At 32.7% G+C, this 20,545-nt stretch overlaps 1 protein-coding gene across 12 annotated transcripts in view; it reads left to right on the top strand.

Annotated features, from left to right (window-relative positions):
* The first annotated feature begins 11,359 nt into the window (after positions 1-11,359).
* LOC148603959 (uncharacterized) overlaps positions 11,360-20,545 on the top strand; it is a 40,805-nt gene continuing 31,619 nt past the window's right edge. For 3 of the 12 annotated variants that reach the window (XM_088552338.1, XM_088552334.1, XM_088552337.1), the window contains exons 1-4: positions 12,910-14,281; positions 14,998-15,088; positions 16,119-16,204; positions 19,676-19,865. In XM_088552338.1, the coding sequence (XP_088408464.1) occupies positions 15,081-15,088; positions 16,119-16,204; positions 19,676-19,865 (284 nt within the window). In that variant the 5' untranslated portion in view covers positions 12,910-14,281; positions 14,998-15,080. Of the gene's footprint in view, positions 12,327-12,894; positions 14,282-14,997; positions 15,089-15,216; positions 15,297-16,118; positions 16,205-19,675; positions 19,866-20,545 lie in introns of those variants that run through there. The other 9 variants (XM_088552339.1, XM_088552340.1, XM_088552336.1 and 6 more) reach the window with 8 other exon arrangements.

Here is a 20,545-nt window from a genome sequence, read left to right as displayed (position 1 = left end):
ATGTAGATGTACATGAAGGAATATAATTGCTGTCGGAGGACTCCAAAGGGATATTATCCAAATTAAGTAAGCACAGCTCCTCCTAAACCCCTCTTTTTTATGATTTTATGGGAAATTTTTATGAAATTTTATGGGAAGGTGCGGCATCATGTGTAGATGTGCATGAAGGAATATAATAAGTCAGAGGACGCCAAAAGGAGATAGTCCAAACTAAGGGTCTCGCATGTTAAAACCTTGTAAACACAACACTTCTGAAACCAAGTGCATGACGAAATTTGAATCTAAAGGGAGATAATTCAAATTAAGGTCTAGGTTCAGGAAGGCGTATGTCTATAGAATAAAATTGTTAGGTGCAGTAAAAGAAATTAAATAGTAAGGCAGTGGACATTGGTCCAGTTAAAAAAAATGACTGGAACGAAAACTTTCAAGTGGACCGACAAATGTGGACGGCCAGGGGTCTGGGAGCCTCTTAAGTCAGAAGCTCTGGGGTAAATGAAGCCAAATCATGTATTCTAGCACTCTCCTGACACTTTTTTTTCACTTTTAAAGACTTTGAAAAACACCATTTTTTGTGAGATTTGAATTAGAAAAAAAAAAATTTTTGTTGATTTTTTTTATTTTGTTTTTTCTCCAGAATAAAAAAACAAAAGTTTGTCAAGTTCGTCATCATTCATTTTATTAACCGCATCATCCTCCACATCACTACATTCTGATTCATTCTCATCTTTTTCATCATCAACTCCTTTAGAGGGTTGGATAATCAGTCCATCTACTACAACCTAAAATAATAAAAAATATATTGAGGTTAAGTAGTTTTCCAAAATGTCACACAATTTATACCATTCATTCACTAATATTGAGAAATATGTCATTTGATAATCCAGAGGTACATGCGGCATTTAGATTTACGAGATTAGAAGAGATACTTAGAGGTTTTTTAATATGGGCTGATATTTCTAAAAAATTATTATCAATATTGATAGAAGACCTATAGATCATAAGATATAAATTTGTTGTTTTTACATATTCCCTTTGTCCATTCATATTTTTTTCTGAATATTCACAAAATGTACTGATTTGTACCTATTGAATATTAAGATACATGGCAAGTTTAAGTTCATTTGCTTTCTTAAAATAAATACAACCTCCTTTACAGGGTCTGCCTCTGCACTGTCCGTGGTATTGGAGGTGGCAAAGTCATCTATATTGTTTGGGCTTTAGGTAGCAGGGCCATCAGCAACACCATCCTCTACATCGTCTATTTCAGCGAAAGCTGGGACATGTGTACGTTTTCAAGTCATATATATTATTCTTTATGCTACGTCATCTACTTCGCCTGAAAGCATACATTTCCTTGCTAGGTGCAATAATTGGGCTATATGAGATTAAGTTGTTTGATTGTGTTTTCAAGAAATCAAGGGGATCAAACTTTTTACTAGGATTATACAATAGCAAATGCCATAATGGTCCATACTTTACTACCTATAAGGCATGAAACAAGTAAAACAGTATAGTAATAGATGACACAATATGTTGAAACACACCAGATTTTAACATTTCAAGAGCTCATGATGTCTGTCATTAGCAATGTGGTTTCAAACGGGAATTCATTATTTTTTATTAAGCATAAATAGAAAAAAAGGTATTGCCAGAGTTCAAGGAAAAATGAATTTGCTGAACTGATCCGGTTTAATAGTATTTTACAAAATGAACATAATGGTTACTTAAGAAAGCCAGACATAGGGTCGTCTCGTCTCACTTTTTTAGATGGTTTTAACTAAATTTATTATCAGAATTTGAGAAAATAATGCACTGAAAACGAAAGAGTTCATATCAGGTGGATACAGCAATAAAGGTTGGCATGTCAATTTTATTTACACTTAGTTTTCATTGTTTTGTTTTCAAACGGAGGATGGTATATATACATGTTTGGTGCTTTAAATTTTTATTGGATAAGACTCTTTTCTGTGGCCATAAATAATGGAACATACTCTTTCGGTTTAATGGTCTTATGCACAGAATAATTAAGGGAACCAAGGTTATAGCGGTAATCAAAATAATGTAACCCAGGGACAAAGACAAGACATGAAAAACAGACATACACAACAGAAAACATGAAGTAACCAAAAGCATGCATACAAAGTAACAAAGGCAAATGAGTAACTCAACTCCACAAAAAACTAGAAGCATAGACCAGGTGTGCCAGTGGTGTAAGCGTCCTCTGCTTTTCTAGAAACACCCACCAAGTTCCTCATAAAAAGTCCGGGGTAGACAAACGAGGAAAGAAAAACTATGACATGTTGAATAAATCAGTTTTCATGGTGCTGATGGATACACCATAACGTTCCACAAGTTCATGATGACGACCATAAAACTTCTGTAGTGATGACTTCAATCTTGTAGCAACCTAACCCTGTTCCAGAAGCCTATTTGTTAGAGTTCTAGCGCAATACAAAAAAGTCTGATATAGATCTATTAATTTTTATGCAAGACATTGGGAACACCAGGAAAATGCTCTCTGCAGGCCCATTTTTGTTTTCTTTTCTCAAATGGTTCAAGTTATGACCCTAGCTTCACACATAGCCATCATTTTATGGTATGAATCCTTTCGTACAACTATTCACTTATATTCAAGTTAACTGTCTCACCACAGAATGCAAATACATGTTAAGAATAAAACATGTATAGAAAGTTGAAAGACCTCTTACTGAGAAGTGGACATATTGAGCTAACCTGTCCTAAAAGACCTTAATAGCTATTGCTATCACTTGGTGTCCATCGTCGTGTGTGTCGTAAACAATTTTTCAATGTTTTTATTTTTCAACTTTAGACACTGCACTTCCAAATAATCTCATAAATATATTTGTTCCAATACTTTTAGATCTTTTTAGCTACGAAAAGCATGAAAAGTACTTCTTTTGAAATGCTTACAGCACTCGAATACCTGTAAGACAATGTTTTCATACGCTATGGCAAAACTGTTTACTGTCAAGTTATTGGATTTCCCTTGGGGACCATTTGTGCACTACTTATTTGGCAAAGGTCCATCCCATCATGCAGAAATATTTTACTCCCTGCCAGACTTAAGCTTAACCCAGCTATTGTTTTAGTTATTTGCAAAAATCTTATGGGGCATGGTCCCTTTGACCCCTTAAAATTCATAGAATTTTAAGTGATATCTCCATATCTGAATTTTCAAGAGGAAAATAATATTAAATTTTCTTTTAAATTTGACCAAAAAGTTTTAAATGATTGTTTTTGGGGGCATGGTCCCCTTTGGCCCTTATTTGAACAATTTAAGAGATATCTGAAATCTGATTGAAAATGAAAGAACAATCAAAATCTGAACAAAGTTAAAAAGTTGATTTCTTTGGGTCGGGGAGCAGCCCTTATAGTTAAAAAAACTAAGAGATATATCCAAAATTAAAAAACCCAGGCGGAATTTTTCATCTGGAATCCAATAAAAAAAAGTCAATTATCAAAAATTTAAAAACTTATTTTTTTTGGTGTGGCACATTGACCCTCTATAACTTGAAAACGGCCTGAGATATCTGAACACATCCAGGGATTTTCATAAAGAATGAAAGACAAATATATTCCAAAATAAACAAGAGGCTCTTAGGAGCCTGAATCGCTCACCTGGTTGAGTTTAGACTTTCAAAGGCAATAAGATTAACAGGAAGTTGTCCAACAATTTTGACTCAAGAAGTCGTTGGTAGGACTTATCATCAGGATCATTTCAACAATAGAATTTCTTTTTAATCTCTCACAGTTTTCAGGATATTGACCGAAAACAGTTTAAAAAAGTTATTTTCCCCCTTTAAGGGCAATAACTCTTACAAGGAATCGTCTAACAGTTTTATCCTTAAAGACTTGTAGTCCTAATAATAAGGTTCATTTCAGCTTTTGAAAGAATTTGACTAAACCTGACGGTTTTGGAGATATATACGAAGAACTACTGTCTGCCTCCTATGTTCTATTTTTAGTAATGGCGCCCATGTTTCTCGACGAATCAAAAATCCCAACATCAGTTCTATGCAGGATACCCCAAGGAACATTCATACAAGGTTTGGTTTCAATTGTCAAGTAGTGTCAAAGGAAAAGATTTTTGAAAGAAATAACATTTAAAAATGCAAAATTCGTTGTAAAAGGGCAATAACTCTGACATGGCCTAAAGGATTACAACAAAAATTTGACCACAGATAGATCTCATCATGCTAGACACTTTTACCCAAGTCAGAATTTATCTAAACCTAATGGTTTTGGAGATACATGCGAAAAACTACTGTCTGACTCCTATGTTCTATTTTTGTAACGACGGTCATGTTTTTTTTTCGACAAATAAAAAATCCCCTCATTAGTTCTATGCAGGATACCCCCAAGGAACATTCATACCAAGTTTGGTTTTAATTAGACAAGTAGTTTTCAGAGGAGAATAGTTTTGTATAATTGTTAACGACGACGATGAACGACGACAACGGACCCCAAGTGATGGCAATAGCTTACTTGGCCTTTGGCGAGGTAATCTAAAAAAGTTGATTTTTTGGGGGTGTGTGACCCAATTTTGTACCCCTTTGACTCCAAATCGGTTAATGATAAGCCTAACCTGTAACCTGTTTAACAGAATTTCAAAAGTAACTGACTGACATCTGAATCATAAAAATCAATCAACAATAAACTTTCCTATCAATTCTAATGATAACACCAATTTTCTCCCTTTTTAGCCCTTTATTTCCAAAATTGGTGGGGCAAAGACCTACCAAAACTATCTTGCCCTCTACCATCTATTTAGAAACAGTGTGGAAAAACTTCAAATATGTTGTCTTAATCTTTTTTAAATAGGTTCCTACATGTTGAAGCTTGTCAAAAACAAATTTTGTGCCCACCCTTGTTCTAAGTTCAACATGTTGCAGTTCTATCATGCTGCACTTAGCAAAGCTATGTATTTGCATTTGGGATAATCTGTAACATTTAAGAAAAACAGAAATGCATTGTAATATTGGTGTATCATAATATTGAGTCAGTTATATCAACAGAAAATACAGGTCTTAAAAAAACATAAACAGTCATATATTTTAACCTCCCTGCTGCGATAAATTAACCCCCGTTATGATATTTTACCCCCTGCTGAGATATTTAACCCCCTGTTTGTTTTTAAATCCGTTACCGCGATAAATTACCGCCCCCCTTATGATAATTTAGACCCATGCTGCGATATTTTAACCCCCCTGCTGAAATAAATTAATCCACTGCTATGATATTTTAGCGCCTCCACTGCGATATTTTAACCCCCATGCTACGATGAATTGAACCCCCTGCTGTGACTTTTTAACTGTTCTGCTGCAATAAATTAACCCCGTTATGATATTTTAACCCCCCTTTTGCTATATTTTAACATCTCTTGCGATAAATGACCCCCCTTTGTAATGACATTTCAATCCGCTACTGCGATAAATTAACCCCCCTGTTATGATATTTTAGCCCCATGCTGCGATATTTAACCTCCTTGCTTCGATAAATTACCCTTACTTTTATGACATTTAAACCCCCTGCTACGATACTTAACCCCCCCCCCCCCCCGCCGCAATAAATTAACCCCCCTGTTATGATATTTTAACCTCCTGTTGTGCTATACTAATTACTGGTCTGTGATAAATTGACCCCCTACAGGGGGGTTAAAATATCATAAAGGGGGTTATGTCAAAATTACCCTGGGGATCAATAATTCATACGATATATTGATCCCGGAGTTAAGATATCATATGATATTTTAACCCTGGGGTCAATATTTCGCGGGGTTTAAAATATCATATGACACCGGTATAAGAATTTGAACATTCAGTATCATACAACAGATCGTTAACAAAGACAAATACAACAAGACCGACAAAAAGCACACCCTGTCTCACTCCTTCCCCGTGCAGGTCCGGGTGTTAAAAGAACAGGCCTGCAGCAGCGCTAAGCTCGTCGTAAAAGGCGATTAAATAGTGCTCAGAACCCTAGCCGGGGGCTAGGGCGCTCTGTCCACAGAGCAACTGGGATGTGTGCCCCAGGTGGTGGAATGGGGTACCCCTGGTGTGTTACATGCTGGGGTTGTCAGGCTATAATACGGAAAACCTGACCGCAAACCATAGTGGTGCACCGTGTTGGGAAAGATGCCACGTTCCTCGCACGTTAAAGAACCCTACTGTGGTATTCTCCCGGAGTAGGAACCATAGGGCTCCGCCACAGGAGGCTAAATTGCCCGACCCTACCCACCTCTCCCTATTTTCAGTGGCAATCAAAATTTGTCGACCTCATTGTCCTTGTGTCCCATCCGTTTTTCATTTCATCATCATCATTTCATGTTCATTTTATCATCAATGTCATGTTCATCGTCTGAATATAGCTGAAATATTGCTGCTCGGACGTTAAACCCCAACAAAAAAACAAACAAACAATGTCTCACTCCTTCAAGAATTGTGAAAAAAAAGTGACTAGTGTTCATTTACTCACAATAATACTATGAGTATGAATGTGACAGTCAATGATTTGCCTTAATTTGCCTTTAACCCGTAACTGAGTTAACCTTTATCCCATACTGTAACTGATGCTTTCCTGCAAACTAGGAATGCAACATGTAAACATTTCTAAATTGTAATGCTAGCTGTGCTCTGGGAAACATTGTTATACTATGCACCAATCTACATACAGACAGACCTGAATTAACTTTATATCGGAATTCTGATTTTTCAATGCAAGTTTTAACGTTATGATTCGTTTTTTACTGTATATTTACTTCTGATTTTGCTATTTTCTGCTTTGTTTCTTGACCTTGGACAATTAGGTCTGTCAATAATAAAGAATTTTGTCTGAAATCTTGGTCTTTGTCATAAACCCAGGAATATATTACACTTTACAGATCGATGTCATTGAGGTGCACAAAGGTAAACACAGTCTTATTTAGTAAAATTTTAAAATAATAGGTGAAACTAAATGATGTTGATTGTTGGTAGTAAAGAGCTCACATGTAAATATGGGCAATACTTAAACAAAATGCATGCAAAATGCATGCTTTAAGATGTCCAGAAAGCTTTAGATCCTCACTTGATTTCATTACTCTACACAAGCTGGGTTTTTCTCAAAATGCTTATTTTCGCACAAACTTTAAAGTTAAAATTATGAAAAAAAATGAGCAACAACAGGGACATATTTTTAAATACATCACCACAAGTAATGGCAATGGTAGTATATGATACTCTAAGAACAATTTTGCGGTTGCGTGTCTGTCTGTGCATGAGTTGAATTTTCAGCTTAAACCAAAGTACACTTTTCAAGTTATGCAATTTTCTCTCTTTACCATTCCCCCTTTTTTCACCTGTATCCGGGTGAAAAATTGAGTGAGAATCTTAATGAATTCTTTTGAAATTTTGCACAGTTGTTAAGGACAACATTGTTCATGCTTCATTATGTGTATATATATATATATATATATATATATATATATATATATATATATATATATATATATATATATATATATATATATATATATAAAGAAAGGTCTGAAAAATTCCCAACGATGTTAGAACTGTCAAATTTGCGCAGCAAATTTTTGTCGTTACCTCCGCGGGACTCGAACTCATACCGCTGTGACATCTATGGCAACACCGCCTGCACAAAGTCCAGCGCCCTAGACCACTTGGCCAGACTTTGTGCAGGCGGTGTTGTCATAGATGTCACAGCGGTACGAGTTCGAGTCCCGCGGAGGGAATGACCAAAAATTTGCATCGCAAATTGGACAGTTCTAACATCGTTGGGAATTTTTCAGACCTTTCTGTACGTTTACATATCTTCCCTGTATCAATTTGATCCGATGGAGCAGTGTAGCGAATAGAGTCGTCACATTCTAAGACGTTGTATATATATATATATGTGTGTGTGTGTGTGTGTGTGTGTGTGTGTGAAATGACAACAAACTGATTTTACTTAATTTACAAGTCCTGAAGATTGGTTACTGCAATACTGGTCCATTGTGCATGCAATGCACCAAGTCACACTTTTATTGTAATGAATTAAATTAATTTTCTGTACAATACCACCAACTGCAAGAAAAGGGATAGAAGAATATGCCCCACAACTTGGCAAGTGTTAGAATTTGCACCCTGCCGGTTCCATTTAGGTAAAACGGTACTATTTATCTCTCATATGCATGTAGGCAACAATTGTAAAACGTCTGAAAAATTGACCTTTTTAAATAATACCTGCATTGTATATTGAACTTACCCTGAATTGCATGGTACTTAAAATACTATATATAGCTTCAAAGCAGTTATCTGATGCACATAATACCTCGCCATTTCGCGTGGCGGGGTATACAAAACCCAAGATCAGAAAAAAAAACAATATTTTAAAAATATTTATAAAACACTTGATATATGAACACAAAAAATAATCGGGAATGGCCCTTGTTATGGTTTTATAAATGATATAAACAGCGCACAATCCGATTACATCTACATGTCTTTAAATACTATACATATTTACAGACAATTTCGCGCAGTACATATAAATTTGAAATATTGTATAGGATTCAAAATGTAATACCAAATAAGCGAGGTCTAGGTTAATAATGATGTGGGGAATGCATTTATTATTTTCCTCATTTAAATAATTCTTCAAACTTAGATATTAAAACCATGTCACATATGTTACATAATTATGTTATTACATGTATACACATGTAGGTAATGTTAATGTTTATTTAAGTGTGTTTATCCCCTTTATAATTGAGAATTTAATCTATTTAAAGCAAAATGATGGGCATTTGGTAAGAATCGTTTTTACTTGACATGTATACATTTTATTTGGTCTTTAATGAGCGTCTCTTACGGAGATCTTGATTAGTAGATATTGGCAGAGCCAGCTTTCGTGAAACCTTACCGAAGAACTCCGACAGATATGTCCTACTACATATAACAGCCAAGCGGCTGTGTTAATTTCCTGGCTCACACTAATACAAATGTACCCTATGTGGGTCTGAGAGTATTTAACACGCTGAAGTTAGTCAACGTACCGAAGAGTGAAACAAATCTGGATCGGACCAACCTTTTTAATGTAATATGACCCCCCTCCTGATTTTGCAATGCTTTGAATAAATGAGGTATTACACATATGACTGGTTTGTTCGGTATACAGTATATTATAACAACTGTTAGAGAAAAGTAGATCAATATTTGACACAGGATATTCTTACTGATAAGTGTGTAATACTTTTATATTTTTAGTGGTTTCCATGTACCATGTTTGAGAGTTTAATAAACATCTTGCATTTATCGGGAAAGTAACTCGATTGGTGCGGCTTTTTTGCACGGTGTCGGATAGCATTTATCATTATCTGCAAACGCATTTCGCAGTTTGCAATCCTTTATTTGATGAATTTATAAAAAACTGCATCAAAAACAAGTATGCGACATTATAGAATACGGACATGGTTAATGGGTGTTTACTGGAGCTTTTTATTCTACAGAAAATTTCTTTCGGAATTAGGTAAAATATAACTTTTATCGATGCATGTTTATACAATATACATGTATTTTCGGTCAGTTTTGAATATAAGTTAACTGTACACAGAATTCGGAGGTAGTTCAGCACATCTTGTCGCTGGCAAGTTTTTTATCTACAATTACCCGATAAATTATTTACATGTATTCAATAAGATCTGTTGCAGTTTAGTATTTATTTCTACATCAAACGAAGGCATACTGAATTCACAAAGTGTGACTAAAAATTATTATAACAACAAAATGTTTTAAATTACTTAAATATATATATATATATATATATATATATATATATATATATATATATATATATATTTGCGCCCTTGCCGTTTTGGGAGAAAAATTTTACTCAAAATATATGACTTTAGGCGAAACTTTGATTTAGGCGAAAAAAGTGGTGTCGCCCTTATTTTCAAGTGTGTAATTTAAGTTCTTTTACATGTTTTTATGCCTTTTCCTTTTGCATGTGAGTACCCAGTGTGCCAATTTATAACATATCTTAACCTGAAACTGATTTAGTCACGCGTTTCGATTTAATGCCCTTTCATCTGCATACCTGCCTATATCGTCAATACGTGAATAATCGTCGTTGAGCGAACTTTACAAATTCATTAATTTCTTTCTTATTTTATATATATATATTGTAGAGACAGTTGTTAACCGATGTAAAATACAGAATCACATTTTGGTAATGATTTTTTCCAAATAAACACAAAAACAATAACATTTTATTAAACACATAAAGTTTCAAAATGTAACATATACTTTTTGGGGCGTATATCGGATTACAACACAATTTGATTGGTTGGAAATATCTAACAGACAAATGACGTTTAGTCCTTATTTGGACATAGAAATTAATAACAAAATTTACTATAATGTACTATGTTGACCTAGTTAAACAAAATTTATAAAATATTGACGTGTTTTGTTTACACATAATTTGCTTTTTGTCCTTGTTTTCTGACAACAAGATGTTATGTCATAGATATGTTACACCTTCTAATAGATACAGAAAGAAATGTTGAAATAATCAATAACGAAAGGAATGTCATTAAACAGTTTAATCATCAAACTGCATAGCGTTTTGATATGTGAAGAAGTAATTGAAGAGAAATGTTTGTCAAAATATTAGCTACTTCTGTCATATAAGATAAAGATATCTTAGAAAATTAATATTATTCTCTATCAAGGCTACCGGAGATGACAGGTGTATAAATAAACTGAAATATTCAACCAATTGCTACATTGCGGGCTTTGTAGGAGTCCATTGTTTAGTAGGAAAATTCTCACTTTACTCAATAACCACGGAGAAAAAAAAACTTGAGATCGATGACTCGGTGTCGTTATAAGCAGATTTATTGAGGTATTTATGAATCACAGGGGCGTCGTTTACTGTCGCATTACCATTACTGGTAACGTATAAGAGATACAACAAACGATTCACAATACTAGGGTTGATACAACCCGGGGATGTATATGCCTCTACTTTAGATAACTACGTATCAGACAACGATCCTTCACAAGTTTGATTGAAAGAATTTCAAATCTTCTGCCGTTCCCAATATAAATGTAAATGGGCATTTGTATTTAATTAAGTTTTTTTTTGTTGGAATAAAAATATTGCACTTATTGCATTCCAAACTTCTTTAATTCTTTTTTTGATTTGATGAATAATAAAATGTGATACTGATCAGATAGGTATAATCAATAAAGCATTCGCTTTCCACAAATATATCAAGTATGATATCAATTTGAACAATGGCAAACACAATTTTATAAGATCGTTTTTTCGATTTATGAAGGATAAAATTCTATAACCAAGGCTAAACATGCATTAGTCGTTGCAGTATATGTAATAAAACATTTCGTTAAGGGTAAAGTATTATTTTGGTTATTGCATGTCCTTCGTTGTTTGTGTCTGTTACTGATGTCTGCTTTTGTCCCTGGTATACATTCTTTTGTTTTCTGTTGGAATCTTGGTTCTCTTGATCACACTTCCTTTTGAACCAGAAAAATATCAAATTGCCCGACCTTACCCATCCCCTCTTTTTCCTGTGGCAATCAACCCTATTATCCTTGTGACCCATCCTTTTTTTTTTCATTTCATGTTCATTTTATCATCCATTTCATGTTCATTGTCTGAATATAGCTGAAATATTGCTGCTCGGACGTTAAACCCCAACAAACAAACAGATGTTTTGACTAAAAGAGCACAATGTGAAGATTTATTTTGCCCTTATCCTGAAAAAAAAATGCAGGATGTTTATATCATGCCGTTGTGTTCCAAAATTTACTGATATGTAAAGTATATTAATTCTGATATAAGGTTTAGCATTGCATTAGCAACATGAGTTTATGTTTAATATCTAGCTAAGAATGGCATACAGTAAAAAGGTAACAATTATTAACCCATAATTATTACATGCACAATACGACAAGCTTTAAAGAGTTCAAAATGCTACCACCAGATTGATGTCACGGCGCAGGAAATATGACCATATAGCACTTGGTTTAACTGACCTACACTGGTTATCTGTTGAATTCCAATGAAAATACGAACTTATCTTATGCTTTTATGCTTTATAGCACTGCATGGTATAGCTCCAGCATATCTCCAAAAGCTTCTGACTCTATATTGCCCATTAAGATCACTACGCTCCCAGAACTCTGTGACACGTGAAACGTCAAGAGTGAAAACGAAATCGTACGGTGATCGTAGGTTCGACAAGGCAGCTGCCACTTTATGGAATAATCTTCCCAGTAAACTGCGAGTTTAAAACCGTCAGTATTCTATTATTACACATTCGTTAAACTCAACTGCAATAAATTTAAAGACGATATCTAATGCTTGATTGCACAAAAACATTGCGTTTTCATGAAATTATAAAAAAAAATATATTGTATCATTTTCATGAGTTAGGAGAATCCTCTCCTCAAAATACGCTCTTTGGGTGAAACATATTTTTTTACAATATATCTGAACAGCTTTTAAATGTAAGCATAAGTATCATACATATACACAATTCAGCACAGATTAACTGCAATGCACATATTATTTTAGATAACTTAATGCTTTAATGCACAGAAACATTGATTGGTTGGAAATATCTAACAGACAAATGACGTTTAGTCCTTATTTGGACATAGAAATTAATAACAAAATTTACTATAATGTACTATGTTGACCTAGTTAAACAAAATTTATAAAATATTGACGTGTTTTGTTTACACATAATTTGCTTTTTGTCCTTGCACAAAAACATTGCGTTTTCATGAAATTATAAAAAAAATATATTGTATCATTTTCATGAGTTAGGAGAATCCTCTCCTCAAAATACGCTCTTTGGGTGAAACATATTTTTTTACAATATATCTGAACAGCTTTTAAATGTAAGCATAAGTATCATACATATACACAATTCAGCACAGATTAACTGCAATGCACATATTATTTTAGATAACTTAATGCTTTAATGCACAGAAACATTGCGTTCTCATAAAATTTTCAGATGTTTAGAATGGCTGAAACCGTTAACGACAATATGTTTTTGATCAATAAAATGTTGGGTTTGTATCTTAATATTGATGCGTTCGAGGTCATGATTCTTGGAGATGACATACATGTAGTGATAAAAAAATATTTGTTTGATCCGAGTGACTTTCTTAAAAGATCCCATACCTGTGCATTAGATGTTGTGATTTTCATAATAAATCAATAGGCGTAAGCTTTAAAGTATATCTTGTACTAGAAGTTATGCATTGATTTGTTGACGGATGTTGAGAGATATGAGGTCGATGAATACATGATTGCCCGGGCATGTAATGGTGAATGAGAAAGAAATTAAGATCATTCTATTACTAATTTTCTATGTAGGAATAAATTATCATGAGCCGCAGCTATATTTAGTATTTCCTTTTCTTTACATTATCCGACATTTTTATGTGATGAGAAAATCAAACTTTTAAATGTAAGCATAATTATCTTACATTTACACAATTCAGCAGAAATCAACTGTAGTTATAAAAAATCTATACTACGTTTGATCTGAATGAATTCTGTGAAAAGATTTCATATCTGTGCATTAGTTTTTTTGTGGTTTTCTTCATAAAACAATTGGCGTTAACTTTGACTTATATCTTGCTCTAGAAGTAATGAATTGATATGTTGACGAATATTGACAGAAATGAGGGTAATGAATACATAATTGTCCGGACATGTAATGGTGAATGTGTTAGAAATTAAGATCATTCTATTACTAACTTTCTTTGTAGGAATGAATTATCACGAGCAATAAAGATATTTAGTATTTCCTTTTATTTACATTATCCGAAATTAATGTGTAATGAGAAAGTCAATCTTTCATCTGTTATGATAAAGTAATTATTGATTACTTGCTTCATTTTAAAATGAAAGTACCAAGAACGTAAACACTATGTATAGAAGTTCAATATTGGCGAAGAAAGTATTTTAATTTTATTGATTTACTTTAAATTTTACTTATATCTTAGGGAGAATCATTTTTCTTAACCACATGATAAAATCGAAGAAAAAATTCATTTAACACCAGCTCTATCAGTGTATTCAATAATTTCTCTCGAAGTAAGTATCGGAAAGCGAAGGCATTATATGAATATACTGTACTTTTTAGGACTTAGGCGAAATCTGTCCTCAAAATAGACTCTTTTGGGCGAAACAAAGTTGAGGATGAAAATTTCAAAATCGCGTGTATTAAAGCGTAAGTATTCGTCTTTTACACTACAGCAGAAATCAACTGCAAAGCACTTTATTAAGGAATTCGTTATTGAACCGAAACATGGTGTTTTCATGAAAGTTTGAGATGTTCTGAATCGCCAATATATATATAATAATCTTTGCAATGTATGTAAAAGCATCATTATATAATGGTAAGTTTATACGAAAACGAAAAAGCTGTTTTTTACATTGGCAAATATGAGTTTATTTGAAAGTGTTATTGCTAAGAGTTAGGGACAATCTTTGACTATTCATTTTTTTTTCTACTAAAGCCCTGGATTCGTAATGAATACATTATTTCATAAAAGTTATGCGACATTCCCTATTTGTATTTCAAGATAGCATCTGACCGGTATTAAATAAATTATTATTTAGTGCTTTTGAAAACGAAAATGTTGCATTCGCACTATTCCTTTTTGGGACGAACTGATATAAAAACATGTACTTGCTCTAAATGTGCAGAATTAAGATGTCGTTTTCAAAAGAAACGTATTTTGTCACTGCATATTTATCTTAACTTTCAATCATTTTAGGGTTAATCATTGTTTCTTTTTAATGTATGTAATCTTAGCTTGATACTAAACGTAAACGTATGTTGTTAATGCAATGCTAAACTTTATATCAGAATTAGTATATTTTTCTTTTCAGTAAATTCTTGAATACAACGGCATTATGAAAATATCCTCTATTTTGTCTCAGGACTTGGGCGAAACAAATACTCAAACTATGCTCTTTTGGGTGAAACATAGTTACGCAATGTATTGTATCGTATCTGTTAGAATATGAAACTGTAAGTATCCTAATATTATATATTCGTTAAACCCAAAAGCAATAAATTTTAAGAAGGTATATAATGCTTAGTTGCACAAACACATTGCGTATTAATGAAATTTTAAAATTATATTGTATCTTCTTCAGGATTCAGGCGAATCCTTTCCTCACAATACGCTCGTTTGGGTGAAACATATTTTTACAATATATCTGAACAGCTTTTAAATGTAAGCATAAGTTTCATACATTTACACATTCAGGACAAATAAACTGCAATGCAATTGTTATTTTAAATGACTTTTAATACTTAAATGCAAAGAAACATGGCGATCTCATGAAATATTGTAATTTTTAGTATAGTCGATATCGTTAGCGACAATATGTTTGATCAATAAATGATCACTAAATTGTTGTTTTTTGTATTTTAATAATGTTACGTTCAAGTTAATAATTCTCAGAGGTGACATTAATAAAAATATGTTTTGTTTGATCAGAATGGATGCTCTTAAATGATCCCATATCTTTGCATCAGTTTTTGTAGTTTTCATAATAAAACAATCGGCGCTAACTTCCTTGTAAATCTTGTACTAGAAGTTATGAATTGATTTGTTGACGGATGTTGACAGATATAAGGTTGATGAATGTGTTAAAATTTAAGATAATTCTATTGCTAATTTTTTTTTGTAGGAATGAATTATCACAAGCCGTAGAGATAATTAGACTTTCTATTTATTTACATTATCCCGTTATGTGTGTTAAATGAGAAATCCAAACTTTCATCTGTTATGAATAAGTAATTATTGTTTTTCGGCTTCGAAAACATTTTGTAAATTTTGAGATGAAAGTAGCAAGAATGTATACACTATGTACAGAATATCAATTTTGCCGAACGAAGTAATTTTATTAAATTGCATACATGTATTTACTTTAAATTTTAATCATAAAAAAAACATTTTACAGAGGGCTGCTCTATCAGTGTATACAATAATTTCTCTCAAAACAAGTATCGGAAAGCGAAGGCATAATATGAATATCCTCTATTTTTTAAGGATTTGGGCGAAATCTTTTCTCAAAGTAGACTCTTTAGGCGAAACAAAGATAAGCATGGAAATTTCAACAACCCTTGTATTAAAACGTAAGTATCCGTCTTTTACATTACAACAGAAAACAACTGCAAACCACTTTCTTAAGGAATTTTTATGTGTTCATGACAGTTCGAGATGTTCTGAATCGCCAACATATATGTGTAAAAATTTTTGTGATGTTATGAAATAACATCATTAAGTAATGGTAAGTTTATAAGATAACGACAAAGCTGTTTTTTGTTTTTTTTACATTGGCAAATATGAGTTTATTTGATAGAGTAATTGCTAAGAGTTAGGGACAATTCTTCGACTATTTATTCTCTTTTTTTCCCCACTAAAGCCCTAATGAAAACACTTTCTTTATAAAAATTATCTGACATTCCTACTTTTTAGTAGAAGATGGCATTTGACGGGTAGTAAATAAATCAATGCTTATTGCTTTTGAAAATAAAATTTTGTAGTCACACTATACCTTTTTCTTTGGGAAACTGAATTAAAGAATAAAAATAATAATAATAAGTATCCGTCTTTTACACTACAGCAGAAATCAACTGCAAAGCCCTTTATTTAGGAATTCTTATGTATTCATAACAGTTTGAGATGTTTTGAATCGCCAACATATATGTATAATTTTTTTTGCACTGTATGAAATAACATCATTATATAATGGTAAGTATATAGGAAAACGAAAAAGCTGTTTTTTACATTGGCAAATATGAGTTACTTTGATAGAGTAGTTTCTGAGAGTTAGGGACAATGAGAAATAGAAATCAATAACAAAACTTTCTATAATAATGTATTATGTTGACCTAGTTAAACCAAATTTATAAAATATTGACGTGTTTTGTTTACACATAATTTGCTTTTTGTCCTTGTTTTCTGACAACAAGATGTTATGTCATAGATATGTTACACTTTCAAATAGATACAGAAAGAAATGTTGAAATAATTAATAATGAAAGGAATGTCATTAAGCAATTTAGTCGTCAAACTGCATAGCGTGTACAGTCGATATGTGAAGAAGTAATTAAAGAGAAATGTTTGTCAAAATATTAACAACTACGGTCATATAAGATAAAGATATCTTAGAAAATTAATATTATTCTCTATCAAGGCTACCGGAGATGACAGGTGTATAAATAAACTGCAATATTCAACCAATTGCTACATTGTGGGCTTTGTAGGAGTCCATTGTTTAGTAGGAAAATTCTCACTTTACTCAATAACCACGGAGAAAAAAAACTTGAGATCGATGACTCGGTGTCGTTACAAGCAGATTTACTGAGGCATTTCTGAATCATGTAGGCGTCGTTTACTGTCGCATTATCATTACTTGTAACTTATAAGAAATACAACAAACGATTTATAATACTAGGGTTGATACAACCCGGGGAAGTATATGCTTCTTCTTTAGATAACTACGTATCAGACAACGATCCTTCACAAGTTTGATTGAAAGAATGTCAAATCTTCTGCTGCTCCCTATACACATGTAAATGGGCATTTGTGTTTAATTAAGTTTTTTTTTTGTTAGAATAAAAATCTGTCGCGTTATTGCATTCCAAACTTATTATTTCTTTTTAATTTGATGAATAATAAAATGCAATACTGATCAGATAGGTATAATGAATAAAGCATTCGTTTTCCACAAATATATCAAGTATAATATCAATTTGAACAATGGCAAACACAATTTTATCATATTTTTATTTTTTTCGATTTATGATTGATTAAATTCTATAACCTAGGCTACACTTGCATTAGTCGTTGCAGTATTTGTAATAAAACATTTCATTAAGGGTAAAGTATTATTTTGGTTATTGCATGTCCTTCGTTGTGTGTGTCAGTTACTGATGTCTGCTTTTGTCCCTGGTATATATTCTTTTGTTTTCTGCTAGAATCTTGATTCTCTTGATTACACTTCCTTTTGTGCCAGAAAAAATATAAAATTCAAGTCAACGAATTATGAGGTATGCAATGGAGAAATAAGTAGGATAAATAATGTTTTGTAATGCATTATTATCCACAAATTCGTACTGATATAATTATTTCTTTGTAATCAAATGTATCAGACTTTTCTTGTTTATTATCGGGTTTTCTTCTAAGGCATACTAAATAAATCATTCGTCTAAGCTATTAGCTTGGTGATGACAACACCATTTTTTTTAGTTATTATTTACAATATTTATATAGCGCCAATCTAAACTGCATTTACCCTAAGCGCTTTACGGCATACAAATGATATACAATACAAAGTATGTAGTAATCAACACCTACAATTATACAAAAGAATGTGAAAAGAGAAATATTTTTCAGAACAGTAATTATGTATCTAAGATATAGAAATTTGTAAAGTAAAAAAAGACGAACAAAAACAAAACATAATTATAAATTATGTAATTAAAGCATGATTAATTATTAAAACATTATTTAAATAGTATAAACATATTAGATAGAAATTTTCAGACAACATGACATGCTCATTGTTACGCTAATGATTCGCAGATATATTTAGTAATTGAACCAATTGACAACTGGTCCGAAATATCCACACGAATTGAAGCTTATGTTGAGGACATCAGCTCATGCATGACGAGCAAGCTGTTAAAGCTCAACCAAGATAAGAATGAATTACTGAATCTAAAAATTATAGCTAAAGTAAAAATATCTAGAAAATATATATATATTTATCATTTGAATGAAATAAAAAGAATTAAAAACAATAAAAAACGTTTCCATTAAAAAATAAAAATTCAAAACATAACATTACTGTGTTAAAAATGCCAGTGATAGAATAGATCAATAAACTCATATTCTAACAGATACAAAACCCTGCGAAGCTATGTTTCGACTAAAATAGCAGAATTTGAGGATTTATTTCGCCCTTATCCTGAGAAATAAATGCAGGATGTTTATATCATGCCGTTGTATTCCAGAATTTACTGATATGTAAAGTATATTAATTCTGATATAAAGTTTCGCATTGCATTAACAACATGAGTTTATGTTCAATATCTAGCTGAGGATGACGTACAGTAAAAAAGAAACAATGATTAACCCATAATTATTACGTGCACATTACGACGTTACGGCAAATTCTGCTCTTTCATGGTTTCTCTCGTATTTACAAAGAAGGACTCAACAAGTATCCGAGGAAGCCATCCAACCCAATTCGATCAAATTAAACTTTGGCGTTCAGCAGGGACCTGTTTTTGGGTCCAGAGTTCATTGTATGTTTTCTTAGCCTATCGGATACACTTGGGCAAAGATTGACCGAATTCGTTGTTACATTACGGACAGTGCTTGCAAAACTCTAACATCGAGATTGGAATACGGCAACTCCCTTATATATGGCGTGAAATCTAGTAGCTTGAACAAGCTTCAAAGAGTTCAGAATGCTACCGCCAAATTGATATTACGGCGCAGAAAATATAACCTAATAGCACTTGGTTTAATTGACCTACACTGGTTACCTGTTGAATTCCGATGTCAATACATACTGATCTTATGCTTTTTTATAGCACTGCATCATGTGCATGGTATAGCTCCAGCATATCTTCAAAAGCTTCTGAGTCTATACCGCCCATCAAGATCACTACGCTCCCAGAAATCTGTGACACTTGAAACGCCAAGAGTGAAAACGAAATCGCACGGTGATCGTAGGTTCGACAAGGCAGCTGCTACTTTATGGAACAATCTTCCCAGTGAACTGTGAGTTTTAAACTATAAGTATCCTAATATTACACATTCGTCAAACTCAACTGCAATAAATTTAAAGACGGAATCTAATGCTTGAATGCACAAAAACATTGCGTTTTCATGAAATTATAAAAAAATATATTGTATCATTTTCATGAGTTAGGAGAATCCTCTCCTTAAAATAAGCTCTTTCGGGCGAAACATATTTTTACAATATATCTGAACAGCTTTTAATTGTAAGCATAAATATGATACATATACACAATTCAGCACAGATCAACTGCAATGCATATATTATTTTAGATGACTTCTAATGCTTTAATGCACAAAAACATTGCGTTCTCATCAAATTTTGAGATGTTTAGAATGGCCGAAACCGTTAACAACAATATGTTTGATCAATAAAATGTTGGTTTTGTATCGATTCGTTCGAGCTCATGATTCTTGGAGATGACATACATGTAATGATAAAAAAAAATATTTATTTGATCCGAGTGACTTCTCTTAGAAGATCCCATATCTGTGCATTAGTTTTTGTAGGTTGTTTCATAACAAAACAATAGGCGTTAACTTTCAAGTATATCTTGTACTAGAAGTTTTGAATTGATTTGTTGACGGATGCTGAAAGATATTAGGTTGATGAATAAATAATTGTCCGGGCATGTAATGGTGAATGTGTTAGAATTTAAGAA

The sequence above is a fragment of the Perna viridis genome, chromosome 11 (genome assembly GCF_037379345.1).
Source record: "Perna viridis isolate PV_CMFRI_1.1 ecotype Kerala chromosome 11, ASM3737934v1, whole genome shotgun sequence".
Taxonomy (NCBI): domain Eukaryota; kingdom Metazoa; phylum Mollusca; class Bivalvia; order Mytilida; family Mytilidae; genus Perna; species Perna viridis.
The sequence above is the reverse complement of the archived record's forward strand: the minus strand, read 5'-3'. Positions and strand labels throughout refer to the sequence as shown.